Genomic DNA, 21,724 nt, shown 5'->3' on the forward strand with positions numbered 1-21,724 from the left:
ATCTTTGAACTACCAGAGAATTGGAAGAGGTCTCCAAAAACTGCAGGAAGGCAAGTGCCACATCCATCTCCAAAAAGAGACAAAAAAACCCCCCAACCTCCACACTCCCACCTCCCCTCCCACACACTCTACATGTACACCTGGAACACGTGGAGTTTGCAGGGTCTGTCCTGGGATGTGCTGTTTACCTTCTGGTCCCAGACCTGCAGGAGGTGATGGGAGTGTGCTCTCAACAAGACCAGAGATGACACCAGGCTGGGAGGGACCTGTCAGTGCTGGGGCTGCCACCCACAGGGGCCAAACACGCTGGGAGAACAGGCCAACAGGCAGCTCATGGAATGCAGTAAGGACAGATGCAGAGTCCTGGTCGTGGGGAGGAAGAAACCCTGGCAACAACAGACCAGGCAGTAGGTACTGCCTGGAGAGCTCTCTATGGAGAAGGAGCTGGGAATCACAGTATGGAGTGTGAGCCAGGGTAACAACATCCTGCATTGTACTGACAGAGGCAGAGCCAAAAGGAACAAATCATGCCATGTTACAAACCACTACACCACACCTTGAATACTGCATCCAATTTTAACGTCCCCCAATACAGGAAAGACACTCATAAACTGGAATGAGCTCAGGAAGGGCCACCAAGCCACTCAGGGGACTGGAACATGTGGAGGTTTGCCCATGGGACAGAGTCCTGAATGACCAGGCCTGGCCTCACAGCTGACTCTGCTCAGGAGGATGGACCAGAGTCCCTTAAAACTGCACCATCCTGGGATCCCCAAGGACAGAACAAGGAACTCGACACTACATTAACCTCAGGTCCTTCCACATAACAAGGTCTTCTTGCACTGACAGCCTGGATGCATTCTTTACCTAGGGAGGAATGGAACAGAACTAACTATTAATGAAAGGTTTAGTGAAGGTAAAGAATCCCACTTTTCTTTTTCCTCTCAGGATTTCCTCCTATTCACGGAATCATTTCTAAATTTTGAGTTTATTTCTAATTTCCAGCCAAAGCCTAGAACTACCAAAACTGCTACATGGATAGGAACAAAGGCTGGGATGATGTTCAGTTATCCTATCCCACATTTTTGGAAACACACACTCTCACAGTCTATTTTTGAGTGAAAACTCATCTCCAAAGGTTTCCACAAAATTTCTTCTGTCATTTTTTCTCCACTGGGTTTCTAGCTCCCCCTTATAACCTTCAGCCCAAGGTTAAATCTGCTCCACATCATAACTTTTAACCACTTTTTCACTTCAATATTCCAAATGCCAACTTCAGAACCTGCCATGTTCTACATGTGCTGCTCGACTCAACTCTGCAGAAAAGCACTGGTTATTTCTTAGGTCCTTTGCAGATTTTGTTTTCATAGTGAGAGGTGTCCTTACAAAGAAAAAGAAAAGAAAGCAGCTTCATGAAGGATTTCTGTCAAAACATATTTTTGGGTGTGAACAAACATCTGAAGTATTTAATCACCAATCTTCAAAACTAACAGTTGAAGGGCATGATTTTCCATTTCATGTCTGTGTTGATAAATCCCATCATCACAACATAGAAGTTCTATTTATTATTGTCAAGTACATAATTCACAGTAGGTTTTTGAAAATACAGGAAATCACAGAATCCCAGAAAGGTTTGGACCTTAAGGGACCTTAAGGTTCATCTCATCCAGTCTCAACTCCTGCCATGGGCAGGGACACCTTCCACTTGAACAGGTTGCTCCAAGCCCCGTCCAACCTGGCCTTGGACACTTCCAGGGATGGGGCAGCCACAGCTGCTCTGGGCAACCTGTGCCAGGGCCTCTCCACCCTCACAGCCAACAATTCCTTCCCAATATCCCATCTAGCCCTGCCCTCTGGCACTGGGAAGCCATTCCCCCTTGTCCTGTCCCTCCATCCCTTGTCCCCAGTCCCTCTCCAGCTCTCCTGGAGCCCCTTTAGGCCCTCCAAGGGGCTCTCAGGTCTCCCTGGAGCCTTCTCTTCTCCAGGTGAACCCCCCCAGCTCTCCCAGCCTGGCTCCAGAGCAGAGGGGCTCTAGGCCTTCATTAACAATACAGATGATACATCTCAGCTACTATGGAAACACGAGAAGCTGAAGCTAAAACCCACAGCCTGAACCAAACCTTTTGTCCTGATCCAGTCCCCAAGCTCCCCCTGCCCCTCATTCAGCCATGGCCTCACACCCTCTCCATCAGTGACTCTGAGCAGCTGCTGTGCCTCTCTGACACAATCCTCCTTCCCTCTCGTGCTGTGGTGACCACAGTGAGCCCCAGGAAACTAGAAAACATGCTGCCAGAATCAGAACCGAGCACAGGAGTTTCAGTGCAGGTACTGAAGCAGCATGTTAATCTTAAACACCATTATTACTTTGCCTCACAAAAATATTCTGCAATCTTCTATACAGATTTTGGAAAATGGAAGCAAGTCCATTTTTGTTTGTCCAAATAACTTCCTGAAGGAACAATTACTCATTTTGAAATACTTTCATCTTCTTCATCTCCAGTTTAGTCACTGGAGATGCTGCCCAAAACTATCCTTAATCACTGAAACACTGAGAGAGCACCAGAAACCCCCCAGTGTGTCTGGGGCAGGCTGGGGGCAGAGCTCAGCCTGGCCAGGTAGCCTGGGCTTGTGCCCAATCTGGGAAGAACCCTGGGAAGCACCGTGCTGTTGTAAGACTGGATCATTCAGATCAACACTACACCACCGTGCTCCACCTGCACTGAGAGTACAGAGACAAAAGCTGAGGTTTATATTGGAGCATTTCCACAATATTTGTCCTTTAAACACCTCCGTGGTGCAGCAGCTCAGGACCTTCCTCCTACAGGACCTGAACTCAGCTTTGTTACAGTTCCTCTGACTAAGACTCAGGTTGCTCTCTGAGCCAATTCCTGCTTCTGCTTGAGACTTCAAACAAGCACATCTTACTGAACAGACTCTTGATGGCAACAGAAAGGAACCAGGAAGGAAAGAAAGAAGTACCTCATTATATTGGTAACGACTTTCCAATCCAGACTGTGCCCCTACTGCTTCCCTTGGTTCTATACACCAGGACAAAAGTCTCTTTCTGTTCATGGCCAAACCACAACAAGTCTCATTTAAGGAAGTTTAAGGGCAAAATCACACTTAGCTGGTTTGGAAAGCCTGACCTTCAAATAACTCAACAAAACATTACAAATTACAAATAAAGTGGCCTCTCTTCCTTATGCAAAATCACTGGTATTTGCCTTGAAACAAAGCAACTCAAACAGACCCTTTGGGGAAAAGTCAAAATCTACAAATCCAACTTGACACGAGTCTGTTATTCACCCTGACTCAGACAGTTCACAGGGATCTCACCATCTCACCAATAATGCAAAAATCCAACCACAAGAGTGATAGGTTTAGACCCTGAAAAGGTTCACTTTTTTAGTAATTAATTTTATGTCACGAAGCCTCTCTGTATACTTGTCATTTCTATATGTTCTCTTTAGATTTTTTCCTTTCTCTCATTTCCAGAACATTTCTCTATTGGGATTTAATTTCTGTTGCTCCAGGGTTCTTTTTCCAGATGAACTGTCAGCACCCAGGATGTTGTGAAGTGAAAAGGATTCGGAAAGTGAACACAGGAAATACCAGGCCCAAAACTGTGCAGGAATACCACAGGTTGGTTTTTTGAGGGAATCTTTGGGAGGAAAATTCCTTGCACACTTACTACAAGATCTCATTTCTTTAAATGAGACAGAATCTCTTCACCCGTTGTTGGAACAAAAACCTGACTGTTCAAGATGCTGAGGGCTGAAAAATCCACTTCCCCCATCTCCTAAGGAAGAAACTTCAGCTCTCAAATAATGATAGTTTTAGCAGTGAACATTACAGTGTAAAACCTCAGCAAGTGTTCAGAGTCACCACGATCACAGGTCAAGCAGAAGCAAACTGTTACTGTGCAGATGCTGCTCCTTGGAAGAGAATGGGAGAGTATTCCAAGATGTGGAACAGTAACTCCCAGTAAAAACATACTGAGAAATACTAGAGCACAACTGAAGATGTTGCTACCTGGTTCATTTGTATGGATGGATGGAAAAGAAAGGCAAAGGAAGCAGAGCCATGGAATGGTCTGTACAGCTCTGCTGGCCTTTTGGACTTTAATACCATTGGGTATTAAAGTACGAACATATTTACCCTCTAAATGTATCCAGAGAGAGCGGAAGGATACCATGACCCCAGAACAGCAGGAAATCACCCTCCCTTGTGCCAGCCCTGCCTCAAGGCTTACAGAGAACAGTCAGGGTCCCTCTGAATGGCAGCACCACCACCTGGTCACCAGTCACTGCTCCCAGTTTGGCATCACTGCACACAGGGTGAGAGTGCAACCTGAACCATCAGCCAGGCCAGTGACCAACACTTCTAACAGATCTGGCCCTGATGTCAAACCTCTGGGTACTTCACTAATGACTTGCCTTCAGCTGCACTTCCGTGCACCTCAGGGGCTGCTTTCCCATCCACTCACAGGTCCCTCACCCGGTGGCACAGTGCCCACCTGCAGCAACACCAACACCTCTGCCCAGCCTGAGAGAGAGGCCCCAGGCACTCCCTGCTCCCCCCACCACGCTCTGTGCTCAAGGTGGCTCGTTTTTGATCAAGGCCTGTGCTGTCCCAGGGATAGGTGCTACCATGACTGCTGGAGACTGCAGTACATCAGCACCAGCCCCAAGTGCACATGGGCTGCTCACAGCAGAGTCCCCAGCTCTGCCCTGCTCTGCCTGCTCCCACAGCTCTGGCCAGTCTAGTACAGCCTAGGCCACACTGGCACATAGGCCTGGCCTGAAGCAACAGCTACACAGGTGCTTCACTCTCCCAACCAGGGGTTAACTGGAACAAAGACTCCAACCTTCTTAGATCAAGTGCTGACAAAGCTCTGAGCAACCCAGCTAAGCCCAGCTGTCCTACAGCTACCCCTTCCTGGCAACAGTCACCACTGGGGGTTACAGAAGTCCTTTGACAATCCCAGAAGTTCCCAAAACATTTAGAAGCAGAGTTCAGGTACTGCTGCAGGAGCTGTTGCTTCTGGTCATGCTCTGAACCCTCTGAAAGAACCCAAGCAGCCTTTAGGACTATGAAGAGAGGGAAGGGTCTGGAGGGGAAGGGTCTGAGGAGCAGCTGAGGGCACTGGGCTGGTTCAGCTGGAGCAGAGGAGACTGAGGGGAGACTCCTCGGGGGCTGCAGCTCCTCCCGAGGGGAGGCGGAGGGGCAGGCGCTGAGCTCTGCTCTGGGACCAGGGACAGGAGCCAGGGAAGGGCTGGAGCTGTGCCAGGGGGGTTGGGATGGATCTCAAGGAAAGGTTCTTCCCCCAGAGGGTGCTGGGGCACTGCCCAGGCTCCCCAGGGCAGTGGGCACGGCCCCAAGGCTGCCAGAGCTCCAGGAGCGTTTGGACAACGCTCTGAGGGACAGGGTGGGATTGTTGGGGTGTCCTGGGCAGGGCCAGGAGTTGGACTGGATGATCCCTGTGGGTCCCTTCCAGCTCAGGAGATTCCATGATGCTGTGATTTAGATTAACTGTATTCCTGTACCCTTGCTGAACTCAGTTACTACCTCTAAGGCAGTTTATGTGGCCACTCTTATGAGAAAGGAAATTAAGTGGAGCTGGCAGAGCTGGAAGGGTGTTCACGTTTTCAGTATTTGGGCAATTTGTCTGCAAACCATTTGCACTTCTCATTAAGTTAACCACTGCCACAAGGCATTCTTGAATGCACATTTAAAGAAATCACATACCACCAAATGTGATTAAAGAGCTAGAAAAAAAAAATCCAGGGGTAATGATGCATTCCAATTCCACAGTTAACAGCAAAACTGCATATAAGCAATTTCACGGGTGTTGTCAATGCAAAAGAAAACTATTTGAACCGAGGAGAATCCTTAGATCCATTCCACAGACAATAACACTTCAGATTTCTGTTTCTACACCGAGCCCACTGCACTACTGAAAGGAGAGTTGCTCTGTCACGTGAGCTGGAGCTACTCACTGCCCTGCAGCACCTGACAGCAGGGCAATAAAATCCTCCTCCCCTTTCTACTTTATAAGCTTACAAGGACACGGACATTCATTTGCTTTTTTAGACTCCTGAGAACCAGTCTTCCAGAGAATACACCACAAAAAGAAAAAGACAGGGAAAAGGTGAAGCTGCATATCCATTCCTGACCAACTGCAAAAAGAAGTGACTTCTTTTTGGTCCTGTCAGCAACATGCCCCAGGCACACCTGCAGTGAGCATTGAGATGGATGCAGGTTTCTGCACACAACCTTAACAAGTCACCCCAAAATGTCCTTTCTGTTCCACGTTTTTCAGCAGCAGTGGAGCAAACACTTTGTCCCTGGCAGCTGCTGATCCCGGGGTTTGGCCTCAGTGAGCTCCATCAGTGCTCCCTGACAGCAGCAAACACGGGCAGTGCAGAGTGCCCACGTCTCCTCCAACCTCTGCACAGAGGGGGCCGTGTTTTGGGAGCTGACAGGTACAGACAGAGCCTCCAGCACAGTCTGAAGGATCATATCCCACATTTCCTAGAGTACAGAGTCACGAGTATTTTGTCACGAGTGTCCCAGGGATAACATTCCCTGCTCAGGCAGTACAGAAGGTGGGAGGGAGGGAACAGGAATCCTCAGAATTTGGATGCCTCCCTAACAAAACCAATTGTCATCAGAAGGAACCCTCACACAGAGAGGTGTGCACAGGAAACCTGTCACCACAGACCTAGAGCAGGGCTATGGGTGTCAGGAGCAATAAACCCCACAGGGGTCTGGGACCATAAACACATGGGGAAAAAGGTTCATAGAACCCTAGAATAGAATCCTAGAACATCCTGAGTTGGAAAGGACTCACGAGGATCATCGAGTCCAACTCCTGGCCCTGCAAAGCACAGCCCCAACAATCCCACCCTGTCTCTCAGAGTGTTTTCCAAACACTCCTGGAGCTCTGGCAGCCTTGGGGCCGTGCCCACTGCCCCAGCACCCTCTGGGGGAAGAACCTTTTCCTGAGATCCAACCCAGACCTCCCCCAACACAGCCTCATGCTGTTTTTGCTGAACTCTCTTCACTGCACTCCAAGGACAGTCACACAGAGCATCACAGGAGGAGCCATCCCACAGCTCACATCACACCAATAAGCAGGAACATTATTTTTAATATTAGCCTATGATGACTTCACATATGAGCTTGGCAGCTTTTTATTTTTGAATAGTTCCACAAAGAGCAGGTGTTTAACCCAAGCTTTTCAGAAGTTTAGGACAGTCAGGTTTGAAAATACCAACACTTTATCGGGGTAAGGGGAAGACAGAGAAACTAAAACACTCATAACAGATTAAGTTTCAGTTTCAGCATTTTGTCCAGAAGGACTAACAGCCTGTGTATGTCCAGCTGCATGGACAGCAGGCTAAAGATGACTGTGCTCCCTCAGAAAATTTAGAGGTATTGATCCATGCAGTGCACAATCAGACATCCTGACACAACGAGCCACCAGCATTCATGCTGGGCAAAATTCAGCAAGCCTAGAGTCTCCAGAGGCCTGGATTTTGGTGTTAACAGGTACTGAAGGAGGAGAAATGTTTTAAAAACGTTCACCTGTAAGAAGAGTCCAGCACAGCACACTGTCTGGAAACCCAGACCCCATAACCTGGATGTTGCAGCAAAGTCAAGCACCCCCAATGCAAAATACAGGACAGGATGTATTTCTTCTGCTGAGTCCTCTCTGGTAGTTGCTCCAAGGAAGGGGACATTTAACACCATACACACCACTGGAGAGGGAACCAGAGCAGAGCACAAGCCTGGCCCCACTGTGTCTGCAGTCAGTGATGCAGGGATACAGTCTGATCAGTGCAAGCTGACTGCACCAACCCCAAACTTCTCCTTGCTCTCACACTCATGAGCCAGAGCCACAGGAAAGGAGGATTTCGTTGATGGAATCGGGTCAGTGTCTACTCACAGATCTCAGCAATCACCACGACAGGCCAGGAGATGCAACAGTGAAAAGCTCCATCTCAGACTGGACACTGTGCACACCGTACTGGGAAGTGGGAATTAGCCTTAACAACATTTCCCCAGGGTTCAAAGCCCCCAGGTACGGCTGGTGCTCGATTAAGATCCAACAGAAAGGACAGTATCCAACAAATTCTATAGTTCTCTTAGGAAAATCCTGGATGTCCAAGACATGCTCCCCATGAACACAAGTGCAGTGAGCAGCAGAGCAACAATCCAGTATCTGCCCACTGACCCCAAGGACTGATCACTCATCACAAGTCAAGGAAAGCCGTGTCTGGAAGTGCTGAGGAATGCAATACACCAACTGGGAATGCAGAGCCCAGCCCTCTACACCTCCAGTCTGACCAGGAAAAGCTGGAGGAGCCCTGCACCCTGCTAACACTCATTTACTGTGCACAAGCTTCTCTGTACAGTTACTGAAAAAAAAAAAACCAAATAGAAAAAGAAGCTGTCACATCTCAAAGAACAACCCAAACTCAGTCACACTTTCACCAACGGTGACAACCCATGTGTACACAAAGCTGAAAATTCCTGCTAGGAATGTGAACTGACACTATGGTTTGCTGCTTCCCTAAAGCCCATCAATAATGAGATAAAGGATGAGCAGTCTGGTGGCTTCAAAGAGTTTCTGTACATTTTATAACCACAGTCTAACTCATGGAACACAGATTGTTCAATACTGTGCTGCATTTGAAGCAAAACCCATTAACGTATATAATGATCATAATGTCCTTTGCTCAAACAAACCCAAACTTTGGCTTCCAAATCAATTCTTGAATCCAGTAATCAGTCTCCAGAAAGCTCAGGCCAGTTCAATAAGTCATTAAAAACTGCATTCCAGGCAGAAGACATTTTCTGCCTCACATGTTTCATTAATAGACAATGAATTGAGAAAAAATTTACATATCAGTGAATGTTTCGCAAAAAGTAAGCGTTATCAACCAAACATTGATTTTAACTCTGCAAATACAGACAATAAAGGGAACTCCAAAGACAAAATACTTGATTATTAGAACTTCAGTGAGGCACCAAAGCTGTGACTTCATTGAAAAGAACTGAACTGATCCAAAAAGTCTCATTCCAACAAAAGCAAAGGTTACCTCCCTCCTGTCCAGGCCACTCAACCCCGCTATGCCTCACATGCCAATACTATGACTTATCTGACCAGAAACCAAGGTCAGGGAGCTGAACAGGTTTTTCTGCAGCTCCTGTTTCCTGCTGTCTGCCACAGGGCCAGGGAAATGCAAGTGGAGGCACAAGGAAAGCAGAATTCTGCCACAGGACTGTTCTGTTCAGGGGCAGCCACACACCCGTCTGTTTAACGCAGAGTTTGAGAACAGAGACATTTAATGCAAACATGAAAAGGCAGAGAGAAAAGCAAAAGGAAGAAAAAAGGTTTAGAGGGTTCCTAAAAAGCCAATTCTTAGGTACTGATATTCCAGGGAACTGGAATTCCTGGGAACTGCTCCTAACAGTGCTGCAAGTGAATGAAAAATTGAGTAGCAACAAAATTCAGTGGTGTGACCACTGCAGAATCCAACAGCTGCAGCCACTCACAAGAAAAGCCAGTGTTCTATCCACAGGCACCCAAAGACTCCATGCAACACTAACAGCACTTTTACTTTTGATTCTTCAGGTTAAAGACATCCTGAAGCACAAAAGTGTGTGGTTTGGACTTCAAACTAGCCAGCACTGTCAAGTTCCAAGTTAAAGTTAACCAGACTTTAGCAGTGTTTGAAGCACAGGGAGCAGTGTGCAGGAAGAGCCTCAGCTTCAGGCAGTGATGAGTCTCTTGCTTCCCACCAAAAAAATCCTTCCCTCCCACGCAGGTGATTTTGTGCTTATTTGACAGTCTGAGGTGTGGGTCAGCTATGGTTTGCTATCATTAATCAAGGGGTCTTATTCCTTGCAAAACCAGCCTTCAGAGTAAGCCTCAACTTCTGAGCACCTCGAGGTGTACAACAACATCTGGGCTGAACGCTCAGCTGCCAAAAAGTTGAAAGAAATCGGTATTTTTGTAACTATTTGATCATGACTGAACATATACATCTCATAAGTACACATTTAGACAGACAGGCATCGTGTGAAACTTCAGCTGAAAGATATCAGGAAAACCAGAGACATGGAAATTGGAGAGGCTGCTCTGAAAGGAAATCCTAAAGGCTTTAATTACTCAGTTCTCATGTCTATTCTCAAGCATATAAAATAAAGTACTATAGACACAAGAGTACAAAGAACTCTCGTGCATTCCATGAGCTCTCCTGCAGCTTTCCCAGCCAGTGGAGCAGTCTCAGGCTTGTTCCCCTATGGATTAGATAATGATCAGTATTGCTGGAGTCTGAAATACAAGGCTGAGCATGTGCAGCAGAGAATTCCACGAGCATTCAGCTGCAGGTTGGGAACACACACACATGTGCACAGCTAGTTAACAGCACACATATTTTTTCCCCCCCCAGGAAACAACCATGCTCTCTCACAAAATCCAAGATTCTGCAAATTCTGAACAAAAATAACCAAAACCTGTAAATGAAGTATTTTAACAGTACAAGGACCAAAACCTCTTCACAGAGCAGCTGAAAGCTCCTGCAACTAAACAGATATGGCTCATGGAACCAGCTGCTCTGTCAGCACTTGTGTGGCTTCAATGAAACCAAAGTTTCACAAATCTGAACAGCTCATTCCTCTCATATTTTAAAGCTACTACTACCAATCCTATGTAAAGGAACTCACAAGTTAAATTCCTCAAGAGCGATAAGGCCACTTCAGACACTCGCCACACCTTTATTTTACTGATCAAAATCAGAGCAAAACATTTGTTTGTATATTCAGAGCTCTGGTGGAGTCAAAACCACTCAGACTCTAGGAAGAATAAATCAGCTGGTGACTAAATCCAAGCTAGTTTTAGACATGCCTATTGATGTTCAAATCTGGGAACTGTACTTCTTGGAATTCTTAGCCATGTACACCATAGTCATTAGTTTAGCCTTGAGCATTCTATCCTCCTAATACCCACTATCTAGTCCCGGCATTACCAGAGTTCCAGGCATAGCTGTCAATTGTTTGATTACACACAGGCACGAATATACAATATTTCTACATTAAGGTGCATTCAATCAAGTATTTGCTTGAGCAGTCTACCCCAAAGTGCCAATTTCTGATCCACTGGATCTTACCTGCAACTTTGTCCCGAATAAGTTTTGCAGATTCCACTTCGCCGATGCTGCTGAACAGACTCCGTAGCTCATCCTGTGTCATGTTCTGAGGGAGGTAGTTCACAATTAAATTTGTCCTACCAATATCATCCCTGCAATCTTCAGCCATGTGATCTTCATAACCATTAGACATTTTATAATGTATCTGCAAAGAGGAAAAAAAACCCAGTGAGTTCTAGATCTTCTCATTTCGATAAGCCAAACTTCCTCCACCTGAAATAAGTCTGAATGTTTATTTTAAAAACTGAGAACAAGCCACTGCTTCAGCAATGCATTTTTTCTGCTCACAAAACATCATTTGTTGAAAATTTCAGAACAATTCGTTCTTTCAGACTCACAAGCACAGCATTTTACAGAACTATGTACCATCAAAGAGCTCATCAAGATATTTTCTTTTACAGTAACAAAAAGCATCAAGACAGATTTTGCAGACGTTCCTGTAAACCAAAGTATTCCCAACAGCTAAGGCAAAAATCAGGTTCTCCATGTCCAAACACTTGACCAGCCAGAACCAAACTGCCACCTCGACCTGAATCCCAACCTTACACCCAGAACTCTTCCAGACAGAGAGGGAAGCAGCCAGATCTACTGACCCAGTTCAGCGTCTCAAGTGGGGACTATTTATTTTCTGTATGTTTTCCCCTGCACCCGTTGCTTGTCCTGCACCTGTTCAGTGCTGTGTTTGGTGCTGCTTAACTGTGTGTATGTAACCTGTGAGTCTGTGCTGCTCACTGACTTTGGGGCATATTGAGTATTTGACAGAGTTTCTATTTCTGCACCTTTTCAAAGAAAGCCTTGAGAAAACATCCAGAAATTCCATCACAGAAAGGTACTCTCCACCTTGGTCAGCCATCAGGGACCGAATCCTGACATTACAGGTGCAGAGAACACCTACAACTCAAACTCACACCAGATCCAAACTGCTCATGGCCTGACAGAATCAGAGATTTTAAAGCGCTTCGACCACTTTGAAATAGTCAAAATCAGGATATCTAAACCCTGTTCCTGCAACAGGATCAGATCTAAAGGACGAGCCCTTCCACAGACAGAACCACACTGACAACCAGAAGCTGAGCAATGGAAGAAGTCAGGAGCAGCAGGTAGAAATCCTCAGCCTACAAAGGGAACATTCCCTGCACAAAGGGAGTTCAGGTCCTTCACCAGTAGCTGCTGTTAAGTCCTGTCTGACGTTTATTTCATACTCTCTTCTTGCAAAAGTCAGATTTTTTTAAGTGGCAATCCCCGAGCACACCATTATAGAACAAACCATGAGAAAACTTATTTAACACAGCACAGATTTGACCTCAATCTTTACCTTTTTCATACATGTTAAAGCATTAAGAGCTGGTAGCTTAGAGTAGGAGAGGTCTTGCTCCCCCTCGCCCACAGATCAGGTTCTAACCCCCATTTCTGTTTGAAGTGTCAACTCAAGCCTGCCCCAGCACCCTCTGCCCACAGGATAACCAATGTGTACCAGGAAAGCAATGGAAAACTACACAGGAGGGAAGCCCTTTTTGTTGTGTCAGCAATTTTAATCTGCTTCCCTTGCAGCGAGATAAGCACCAGTTAATGCCAGAGGACTGGAGAGCAGGGGGAGCACAGCAAAGCTGAAATCAGGGGAAGAGATGCCCCACATCCAATGATTTTTAAGCTGCCAGGTTGCCTCAGTTGTGCTGCAAAATTCTGTCATTAAATACACTTTCTCTCCCAGCTCTGTCAGGACTGGCTGAGCACAATCTCAGAGAAGTTTCCTGTTCTGCTGAACAACACTCAGTGAGCTGAACAGTCGCTGTTCACTGTATCTGAGCTACAAAACCACATACACACAACATTTTTTAAATTATCTTAATGGAAGGCAACTTTGCTTGCCTTTGTCCTCTACAAAATTCAAGCCCTACTAGCACAAGACACCAATCTGTTGATGAGTCTGGAAGTTGTATGATACAAAAAGAAGAAACGTTGATATTTTTCCATCTTTATGAGACAAAAGTTCAAATTTCCTTCACTGCAACCTAATTTACCCAGCATATTAATAAAAATCCTCCTGCTGCCAAGATTAAGAAATTTATATATATTTCCAAAACCAGAAACTTAAGGAAAAGAGTTTGGGGTTTTGGGGGTTTTTTTAACCCCCAAGGTGTATCTGCTGCCTAAAAAGGAGACACCACAGTCACAAACCAAGCACAGAAACGGTCCCAGCACACCATGATGGCAAGTTACCAAGCTGTTATCTGGCATTAAGCAGAATTGACAGGAGTTTGGCAGGAGCTGTTGACTTTCCATCATTGTCCCACAGCCTCCAACCTCACTGCCTGCAATACTCGCTGTCTGCACCTCCCGGGACACACGAGGCATGCCCAGGGCAGTGCTGATTCAGAGGCATTTAGAAGTGGGAAGGAAACTTCCACCTGCTTTGTTTCAGACATTTGGAAAAAATGACAGGAAGTCCTTGCAGAGAGGCCTGGGAAACGTTCCCTGGGGATACCAGGAATGAAGCACGAGGGAGTGACAAAGGCACAGTGAAGAGGAAAAGGAGCAGAGCACGGAGAGAGAAGATGCTTCTTACTTCCTAAACTTTCACCAGGCACTTACACAATCTGTTGCAAGATTAACACTGTCCAACCATCCTGGAAGTTAATGGGAAACCACTTCCTCTGTGGTGGGGTGTTAAGGAAACTCCCCCATCTGACCAGTCTGATGCCACTGGGGGAGTCCCACTGGCACCACCCCAAACTGTCACTGCTGGGACCGAAGCCCCTTCACAGCAGCAGCTCCAGTGATCTGATAAGGGCCCCACATGACCCCCACACCCCAAACTCCTCCAGTCAGACCAGTTCCCCTCACCAGCTCAGCCCCCGGGTTCCCAGAGCACAGTCCCAGACTCTGGTTCCTTTGTGGTGCAGGGACACACAACAGCTCGAGCTGTTCTGCCCCTGGGGAGGGACCCCAGACAAAGGTACCCTCGGGAGGGGCTGATATTTAATCTGGGGTCTTCTCAATGTGTCAGGGGAGGTTTAGGTTGGATATTAGGAAAAGGTTCTGGAACAGGCTCTCCAGGGAGGTGCTCACAGCCCAAAGTCTGCCAGAGCTCAAGGACACCCCCTCACCAGGCACACCCTGCAGCTCACAGTGCCACTGCCCACCTGCTTCAGGTGTATCCTCAACAGGGGAACAGCTCTCATGGCAGCAAAAACAAAAACAGCCCCTGAAGAACTGTAACCTTTGAACACTGAAAAGAATTCCAGAAAGGGGGTATAAGATGGGAAGGATGCCTGTAACAAGACTGGTACTTTGCAGCCTTCCCAAAACAGGCCTTCAATTCTATGTCCCAAAAACCCGAAACTTTAAGACTACATTCAGTTGCACTGCAGTTCCCAAAATGCCAATTTTTTTTTAAATAACCAAACTTTGCAGAAGCTTCTTTGAAAAGGCAGAGCCACTTTCTTCTGTGAGTAAGACACCCTCGAACTTATGATGCCAAGGGAGCATAGAGCAATCAAAAGGAATCACATGTGCTGTGCCTGAATCCTCCCTCCACTGTGCAGGTGCCCGAATCTCCACAGCCCAACACTTCACCACCTCTGCCAAACAATGCCCAGGCACCCACAGCCAGGCTGGCACTTCCAGGACTGGACTGAAACGTTCTCCATGGCATTATTTTCAGAAATGTTGCTCTGACCGTGACAATCACCTTCTCACAAGAGCACACCAGATCCCAGAAGGTTTAATGGTTCTGGCAACAGACCAACAAAAGTCTTTTCCAAATAATACTCTATCTTCATACAGAATTCTAGGAATCAGAGCTATTAATGCTTTCACTGCAAGATGTTTGCTAAGAAGGAAGACCTGTACAGATTTGAGGAGATATGTGAAACATGAACACTGGTAAGGAGAACTGTCTTTCACATCAGGCAAGAGGTTTTGTCTATCTTCACCTTGTTCACAGACCCTTTCTGGGATCACAAACTTGAATGTAGATACCTTAACAGATGCTCATGGAATCCCAGAACGGTTTGGGTGGGAAAGGACCCTAAAGGTCATCTTGTTCCACCCTCTTCCATGGGCAGGGACACCATTCCCCCTTGTCCTGTCCCTCCAGGCCCTTGTCCCAAGTCCCTCTCCAGCTCTCCTGGAGCCCCTTTAGGCCCTGCAAGGGGCTCTCAGTCTCCCTGGAGCCTTCTCTTCTCCAGGTGAACCCCCCCAGCTCTCCCAGCCTGGCTCCAGAGCTGAGGGGCTCCAGCCCTTGGAGCATCTCCGTGGCCTCCTCTGGACTTGCTCCAACAGGTCCATGTCTTTCTTGTGTTGGGAGCCCCAGAGCTGGACCCAGTGCTCTGGGTGGGGTGGTTGATGATGTGAGCATTTCAGCTACTGCAGAACTTAAGATGGGAAATTGTGGCACCTTCACTGGAGCACTGGGAATGGGCCACAATGAGCACAGGCTGCTGATGCAGTTACTGATCCAAGAGCAGCCTTTCTCTGCACTGAAGTGCCAGGCAGCATCACCCAGGACAGGCTGTGCAGGAAGGGCTTCAGGAGACAGTGTCTGACAGAGCCCCTGAACTGGTGAAATCTCCTTGTTGGAGTTAGTGGTGATTGAACAGGGACCCTGAAACCAGTGATGCTGTAGAGTCCTGCCCATGAGCTGCTTTATGAACTCAGACTTCAGTCTCATGGGTCTGTTCTTGAGCTCTGCCTTGTGTATTTGAGAATCTCCATGGGGTGCTTCAAGTAGAACCTCAGGGCTATATAAAGAAGAGCCCTCCTCCTGTTTCTCCAGCACACAGATATTTGTTGACATGCCTCCCCCGGCAGCCATGGCTGACTCAGAGGCAAACAACAAATTTGGTTATCTTAGACACTGCTCTGGCTCTCAATCTGAAGCTGTTGAGCACTTTCTTGGAGACCTCACCTGAAACAGAACAAAAAAGGGCCCTACAACACCCAGGCAAGTGCCAAACCAATCCACACATCTGCAGAAGACAACTGCAGAGCTGCTGAGATGTCCAGGTTTGAACACATGCCAAAACCAGTGCCACACACACAGAAGGGTCTGAAGGGTCTCCAGACCCTCCACAAGTTTAAACTGTTTCAGGAAAAGTTTTCAAGAACGATCCAACACAGTATTGCCATGCAAAAACTTGCTCTGCAGCCAGCTCTCAGGACAGGATAGAGATGCAAGAGTTTAATCAAGACAGAGAAGGGACAGACCCTGGGGGAAAAAAAACAACATTTTCTTCTCTGAAATCACTGTAAGGAACAGAATTGGTTTCACCTGAGGAGCTGCACCAGCAGAAAACCTTCCCCTGGGCCTATGTGCGTCCCAAGAAAAAGGAAGTTTCCAAGTGCTCCACAGCCAGAACACATCTGTCTCTATTTCTTAGCCCAGATGTCTCTGCTTTACGTCACAGATCCTTTCCCCATAATCTCCAAGAAAACCCCTTTTATTCTTTACACAAACTCCTTTCCTGTCCCCAGTAGCTCTGCACATAGCACAGACCTCTCCAAGACCCAGACAGACCACAGGGCAATGACAGTGCAGTGCAAACCCCGCTGCTATTTGACTCACACTGCATTCATGCAATATTCCTTCAAACTCCTTCAAAATTCCTTCAAATCTTGACCAAACACCAAAAGCCAACTGAGGGGAGGGGGAAATCACAAAATCCAGACTGTCTCTTTAATTCAAGAACAACATTTATACACTGCATGGGGGGAAATAACACGAAGTTGAACACAGGAGGTTATTCCAGTACGTACAGGTCACACACTTCAAAGCTTCACCTCAGATCTGGGCAACACGTTTAAATCTTTCAAAGAATATTTCACTGTACACTGGTGAGGGCAAGGATAAGGTTAAAGTATTTCTTATGAATAAAACTAAATTAGGTATGAAGTAGAGTGCCCATGATTGAGAGCTCACCTTTCCTTGCTCAGGTTGAGTGGCAACTCTGTGTTTCAGGAGGATGAATCCTGTGTTCCACTGAAAAAGGCACCTTCCTGAACTGTGAACATGGTGCTTTGGTACACATGGAAACTTAAAGGCAGAAAGTGAGGTGTCACAGATTCCTGTCCCCAAACTACTGCTACCCCATTGCTCTTTGTACTGTCCCACTGCCATCGATCAGGTCACTATTCTCTGACTCATCTGGGTTCCTCTGCCCTGCAACCACAATATTTTAAATCAGCAAACAGGAAAACTTTAAATTCAATATTCAATTTGATTCAGTTGGCAGTTTAACTCTCCTGACTCCTTACACAAGAACAAAACCAGCTCAGTACTGACCTGTGCTAATGAAGGTCACTTTAAAAAAAAAAAAGTTTGTCTTTAGACAGGAAGAGTCTTTTACCCTGAAACTCTGAGTGTTAAGCCACAGAAGCTGCACATATATGATCCTTCCACACTAATGTGTCAGTTCTGTTTGTAAATCAAACCCTTTGTTTGCCAGCCATTGGGGTTTTCCAGACGTAACAGATCTCATCTCATTGATTCTTTTCCCTTTGCAAACCTGGAATGAGGACACTACACTTGTTCTCCTCAGCTTGACTAAACCTAAGATTACGACATTTTGGTCAATACAAATATCTCTGTTCCAGAAGTGGCCATTCCTAAAATCTATTACTGCATTTTCACAAACTTTACTTCCATATGCAAAATCAGTGATTTCCAGTACACCATATTTTAAGCTCTTTTTTTGTTGTTGTTTTATAAACACTGGGCATAAACTTTGTCTTAAGTGTCTTTTTGGTCTGACAAATCTCAACTGCCATAATTTTAATATTTCAGCAAAGTAGTTTTGCGTATTTTTTAGCAATCAGATTTGTCTAGAAAGGTTTTAAATGTTTTCCTTAGTTGCTTCTATCTGTGTCCATAAAACAACACCATCAAGGTGTTTTTGTCAATGCTTAGGTTGCCATTCAGAGATACAAGTGTTCGAGGGCAAAAAATAAGCTGCATTCTTCAGAGGAATGACCTCATTTCACCAGTCTGATGAACTATACCCAGTTCCTAGGAACAAAATTAATCATCATTAGGATGCTGTCAGAAATCAGATACAGGCTGGCCATAATTACCAACCACTGCTGGTCCAACACAGGGGGGGATCAGGGCCCCCAACGGCCTCTCAGCTCGATCCATACGAACAAGGGCAACCAGAAACCTCCAGCTGAGACACTGAATATCTGCAGCCAGATCCGAGATTTCCCCAACATTCCCAGGTTAACAGTCAGCCCTGACAGGGAGAGGAGGCTACCAGGCTGCTCAGAGCTTCACATCAACACCTTCCAAGCAGCACAACCCCTTTCTCAGCACAAGAAAGACATGGAGCTGCTGGAGAGAGTCCAGAGGAGGCCACGGAGATGCTCCAAGGGCTGGAGCCCCTCTGCTCTGCAGCCAGGCTGGGGGAGCTGGGGGGGTTCACCTGGAGAAGAGAAGGCTCTGGGGTGACCTCATTACAGCCTCCCAGTACCTTGAGGGGGGCATAAAAACAGGAGGAAGAGGGGATTTAGTGACAGGGCAATGGCTTCCCACTGCCAGAGGGCAGGGAGGGATGGGAGATTGGGAAGGAATTCTCCCCTGTGAGGGTGGGGAGGCCCTGGTACAGGTTGCCCAAAGCAGCTGTGGCTGCCCCATCCCTGGAAGTGTCCAAGGCCAGGTTGGACGGGGCTTGGAGCAACCTGGGCTAGTGGAAGGTGTCCCTGCCCATGGCAGGGGTGGAACTTGGTGGGTTTAAGGTCCCTTTCAACCCCAAACCATTCCGGGATTCTGTGATTCCAGAGTTTTTGTTCCTGGGTTGAAGATGCTGCCAGTTAGAATCACAGAGTTCTTACACAGGGAAGAGACAGCTGGACAACTTCATGCAACCAGGACTATGTCACCTTCTGCATTAAAAAGGACAGGTTTATGATAGACAGATTTAAAAAAAAAAGTTATTATCTCCCTTTCTCTAAACAGCATGAGATTGTCCAGAAGTTGCCCATGGCAATTTTTCTACCTGCAGAAAAGACATTTTTTGGAGACAAAAAACTGTGCTGTGAGGGAATGACTCCTTTCCTAGGGACAGGGCACTTGCAGGAGGTGAGAAGAAGTGGTCATAAGAACTTGCAGATTCCAGACACTTTCTGACAACAGCTGCCCCACACATTGATCCATCCTTGGATTAGCAGCTGATACTTTCACTTTGATGACAAGTGAGTAACAGGAGGAAGGGACAGCATCCAACTTGTTCACCAGCACAAAAGTAATAGTAGGATTTCCAGTAGCTGCAAATCCATCTCTGAGGGTCTCATGAGACACCCAGACTTGATGTTGTACTCCTACACGGAGACCACGGAAGCAGTGGGAGATAGGAAAATTATACCTTTATACTTACCATGCCACTGCTACTAATATTAAAAACAAAACAAACAAAACAAGAACACCAAAGGCAGCAAACCCACGCACGTGAAGAATGTCTCTGCCTTCTCTGCACAGTTTATTTGCCACCCTATTCCCTCAGAAAAAGATTAAAATCTATTTTTGCATACATCACCTACATATAATGAGGTTGTATAATCAAAAGGATCATTTAGGCCAGCGGTTTGAAGCTTTCAGGTGCCTGATCACAGAATGGCACATCAAACAGGAGAAGTGCCCTGATCGTTTCCAGCACAAGGCAAAATTTATCACCTCTCATTTGCTGAGCTCTGTCACTCTCCCTAAATGCTTAAATTGGCAGGACTCTCCTGCAGCTGCCTTCCTGGCTGCTTCTAAAGCACTTGGAAGAGCAGAAAGAACAGCTTCTCTAAACTTCTTTTTGAAGTCTGCAAACACAGCAAGTTTGAGCTTTCTGTAACTAAAACTCTACCAGCTTCTCAGGCTTCACGTGTAGTCGGTGTGGCAGCCAATAACACTGGGCTGTAATCAATTCAGGGGGCTCAGAGACCACAGCTCCAGGAGAGAAAGTAGGCTGGTACAACAGCCTAAAAAGATGGATTCTGAAAGTAAAATTACATGTCTCAGGTCAAGACAAGGAGGGCTTTTTCCAGGAAAAGAAAAGTGACAGAAATGTAAGAACCTGAAAGAAAATAAAGTGCTTTAATTCAGAGCATATAGCACATTTCACATTAAGTTCATTTCAGTACCAACGTTCTACAAACACTATTAAGTTGAGTAAGATGCTACACACAACATTCACATTTCCATTCAGGCTGTGCTTACTGCTGCTGTTCCCACAAATGTGGCACTGCACAAGACAACTCCCCCAGGAAAGCAGCATCCCATGTTCATCTGGTCCTGCAGAACCACCCACAGCAGGGCTATAAACTCATTGTACAACACATTTAACAATCACACCAGCTTAAGATGTTCCTGTTCATATTCCAGTCAAGCCTGGGGAGAGCCCACTGCAATCACAGCTGTAACTCCAGACTCCTGAGTGCTCTGAATCATGGAAACCACCAGGAGCATCAGGATCACTATACACAGAGCTACTCTGTTTCAGAACAAAAACCAAGGCACTCACAGTAACATCTCATACTGCACAGACTTACAGCATCAGGACTCTTGACTTTCTTATCCATCACACACACTGACATAACCCTTGAGTCAATAGGAAACCAAGAAATCCCATCAGCCCTAACGGTTTAATAAAGCCTGTGGAACATATGGATTGTCCCGGCTGTAATGGGGGATACACAAGTCAGAGAACTGTTCACACTGCTCTAGAAAGAAAAGTGGTTGACACACGAATACAGGGAAACAGGAGCTAGTAAAGAGGTGAGAGCCGAGCAATACCAGCAGTCACCAGCCACATTCAGGGAGTAAAATGAACAGAGATATGGAGCATTTCAAAAAGTGATCAAATTTCAACAACAACAGTAATTAATACAATGAATGAACCTCTACCGTTCCCCATCTCTTTCCTCTTTTGTTTTCCACAGATGCCTCATTAAGTGGATCACAGGATCCCAATGCAAATCCTCACGCAGCAAACCTGCGGCGGGTCTCGGACACAGCCCTGTGCCCAGCTCAGGCTCAGCTCTCTCGGCAGAAGCTCCAGCCTCCCCCGGCCCACACGTGTGCTCCGGAGCGGGGACCGTCCTGTCCCTCCCACCCCAAACACAGAGCCAGCGCTGTGCTCCGAGCGGCCCCCACGAGCACCAACAACAGCGGTGCCACTTCAGCCGCGATTCCTGCACCGCCGAGCGCCCGGCACAGCACCGCGGACCCGCCGCCAGCACCGACCCCGGCCGGCACCGACCGCGCAGGCACCGACCCTCGGGCACCGCCGGTCAACGAGGCCGCGCCAGCCCCAGACAACGTGGGAGATTTAAAAGCTGTGCCGGCGCAGACACGAGAAAAATAAACACGCCAGACCAGGCCATAAACCGGACGGAGAAAGGCCCCGAGACACGGCGCGGACCCGCAGCGCGTCGCGGCCCCGCGACCCGCGGCCTTCCCGCCGCCAGCGCGGCGGCCTCGGGCCCCGCTCCCCGCCCGCGCCCCATCCGGGCCCCGCGGCCCCCGC

At 47.0% G+C, this 21,724-nt stretch overlaps 1 protein-coding gene across 2 annotated transcripts in view; it reads right to left on the minus strand.

Moving 5' to 3' along the window:
- Positions 1–17,161, minus strand: part of ELAVL1 (ELAV like RNA binding protein 1) — a 41,008-nt gene extending 23,847 nt beyond the window's left edge. Inside the window, exons 1-2 of one of the 2 annotated variants that reach the window (XM_027703451.1) lie at positions 17,140–17,161; positions 11,181–11,364 (exon numbers count right to left, since the gene is read on the minus strand). In XM_027703451.1, the coding sequence (XP_027559252.1) occupies positions 11,181–11,352 (172 nt within the window). In that variant the 5' untranslated portion in view covers positions 11,353–11,364; positions 17,140–17,161. Of the gene's footprint in view, positions 1–11,180; positions 11,365–17,139 lie in introns of those variants that run through there. The other variant, XM_027703452.1, reaches the window with a different exon arrangement.
- Positions 17,162–21,724: the final 4,563 nt, after the last annotated feature.

This window comes from Neopelma chrysocephalum, unplaced genomic scaffold (genome assembly GCF_003984885.1).
Source record: "Neopelma chrysocephalum unplaced genomic scaffold, ASM398488v2 Primary Assembly neopelma1_227, whole genome shotgun sequence".
In the NCBI taxonomy this organism is placed as follows: Eukaryota; Metazoa; Chordata; class Aves; order Passeriformes; family Pipridae; genus Neopelma; species Neopelma chrysocephalum.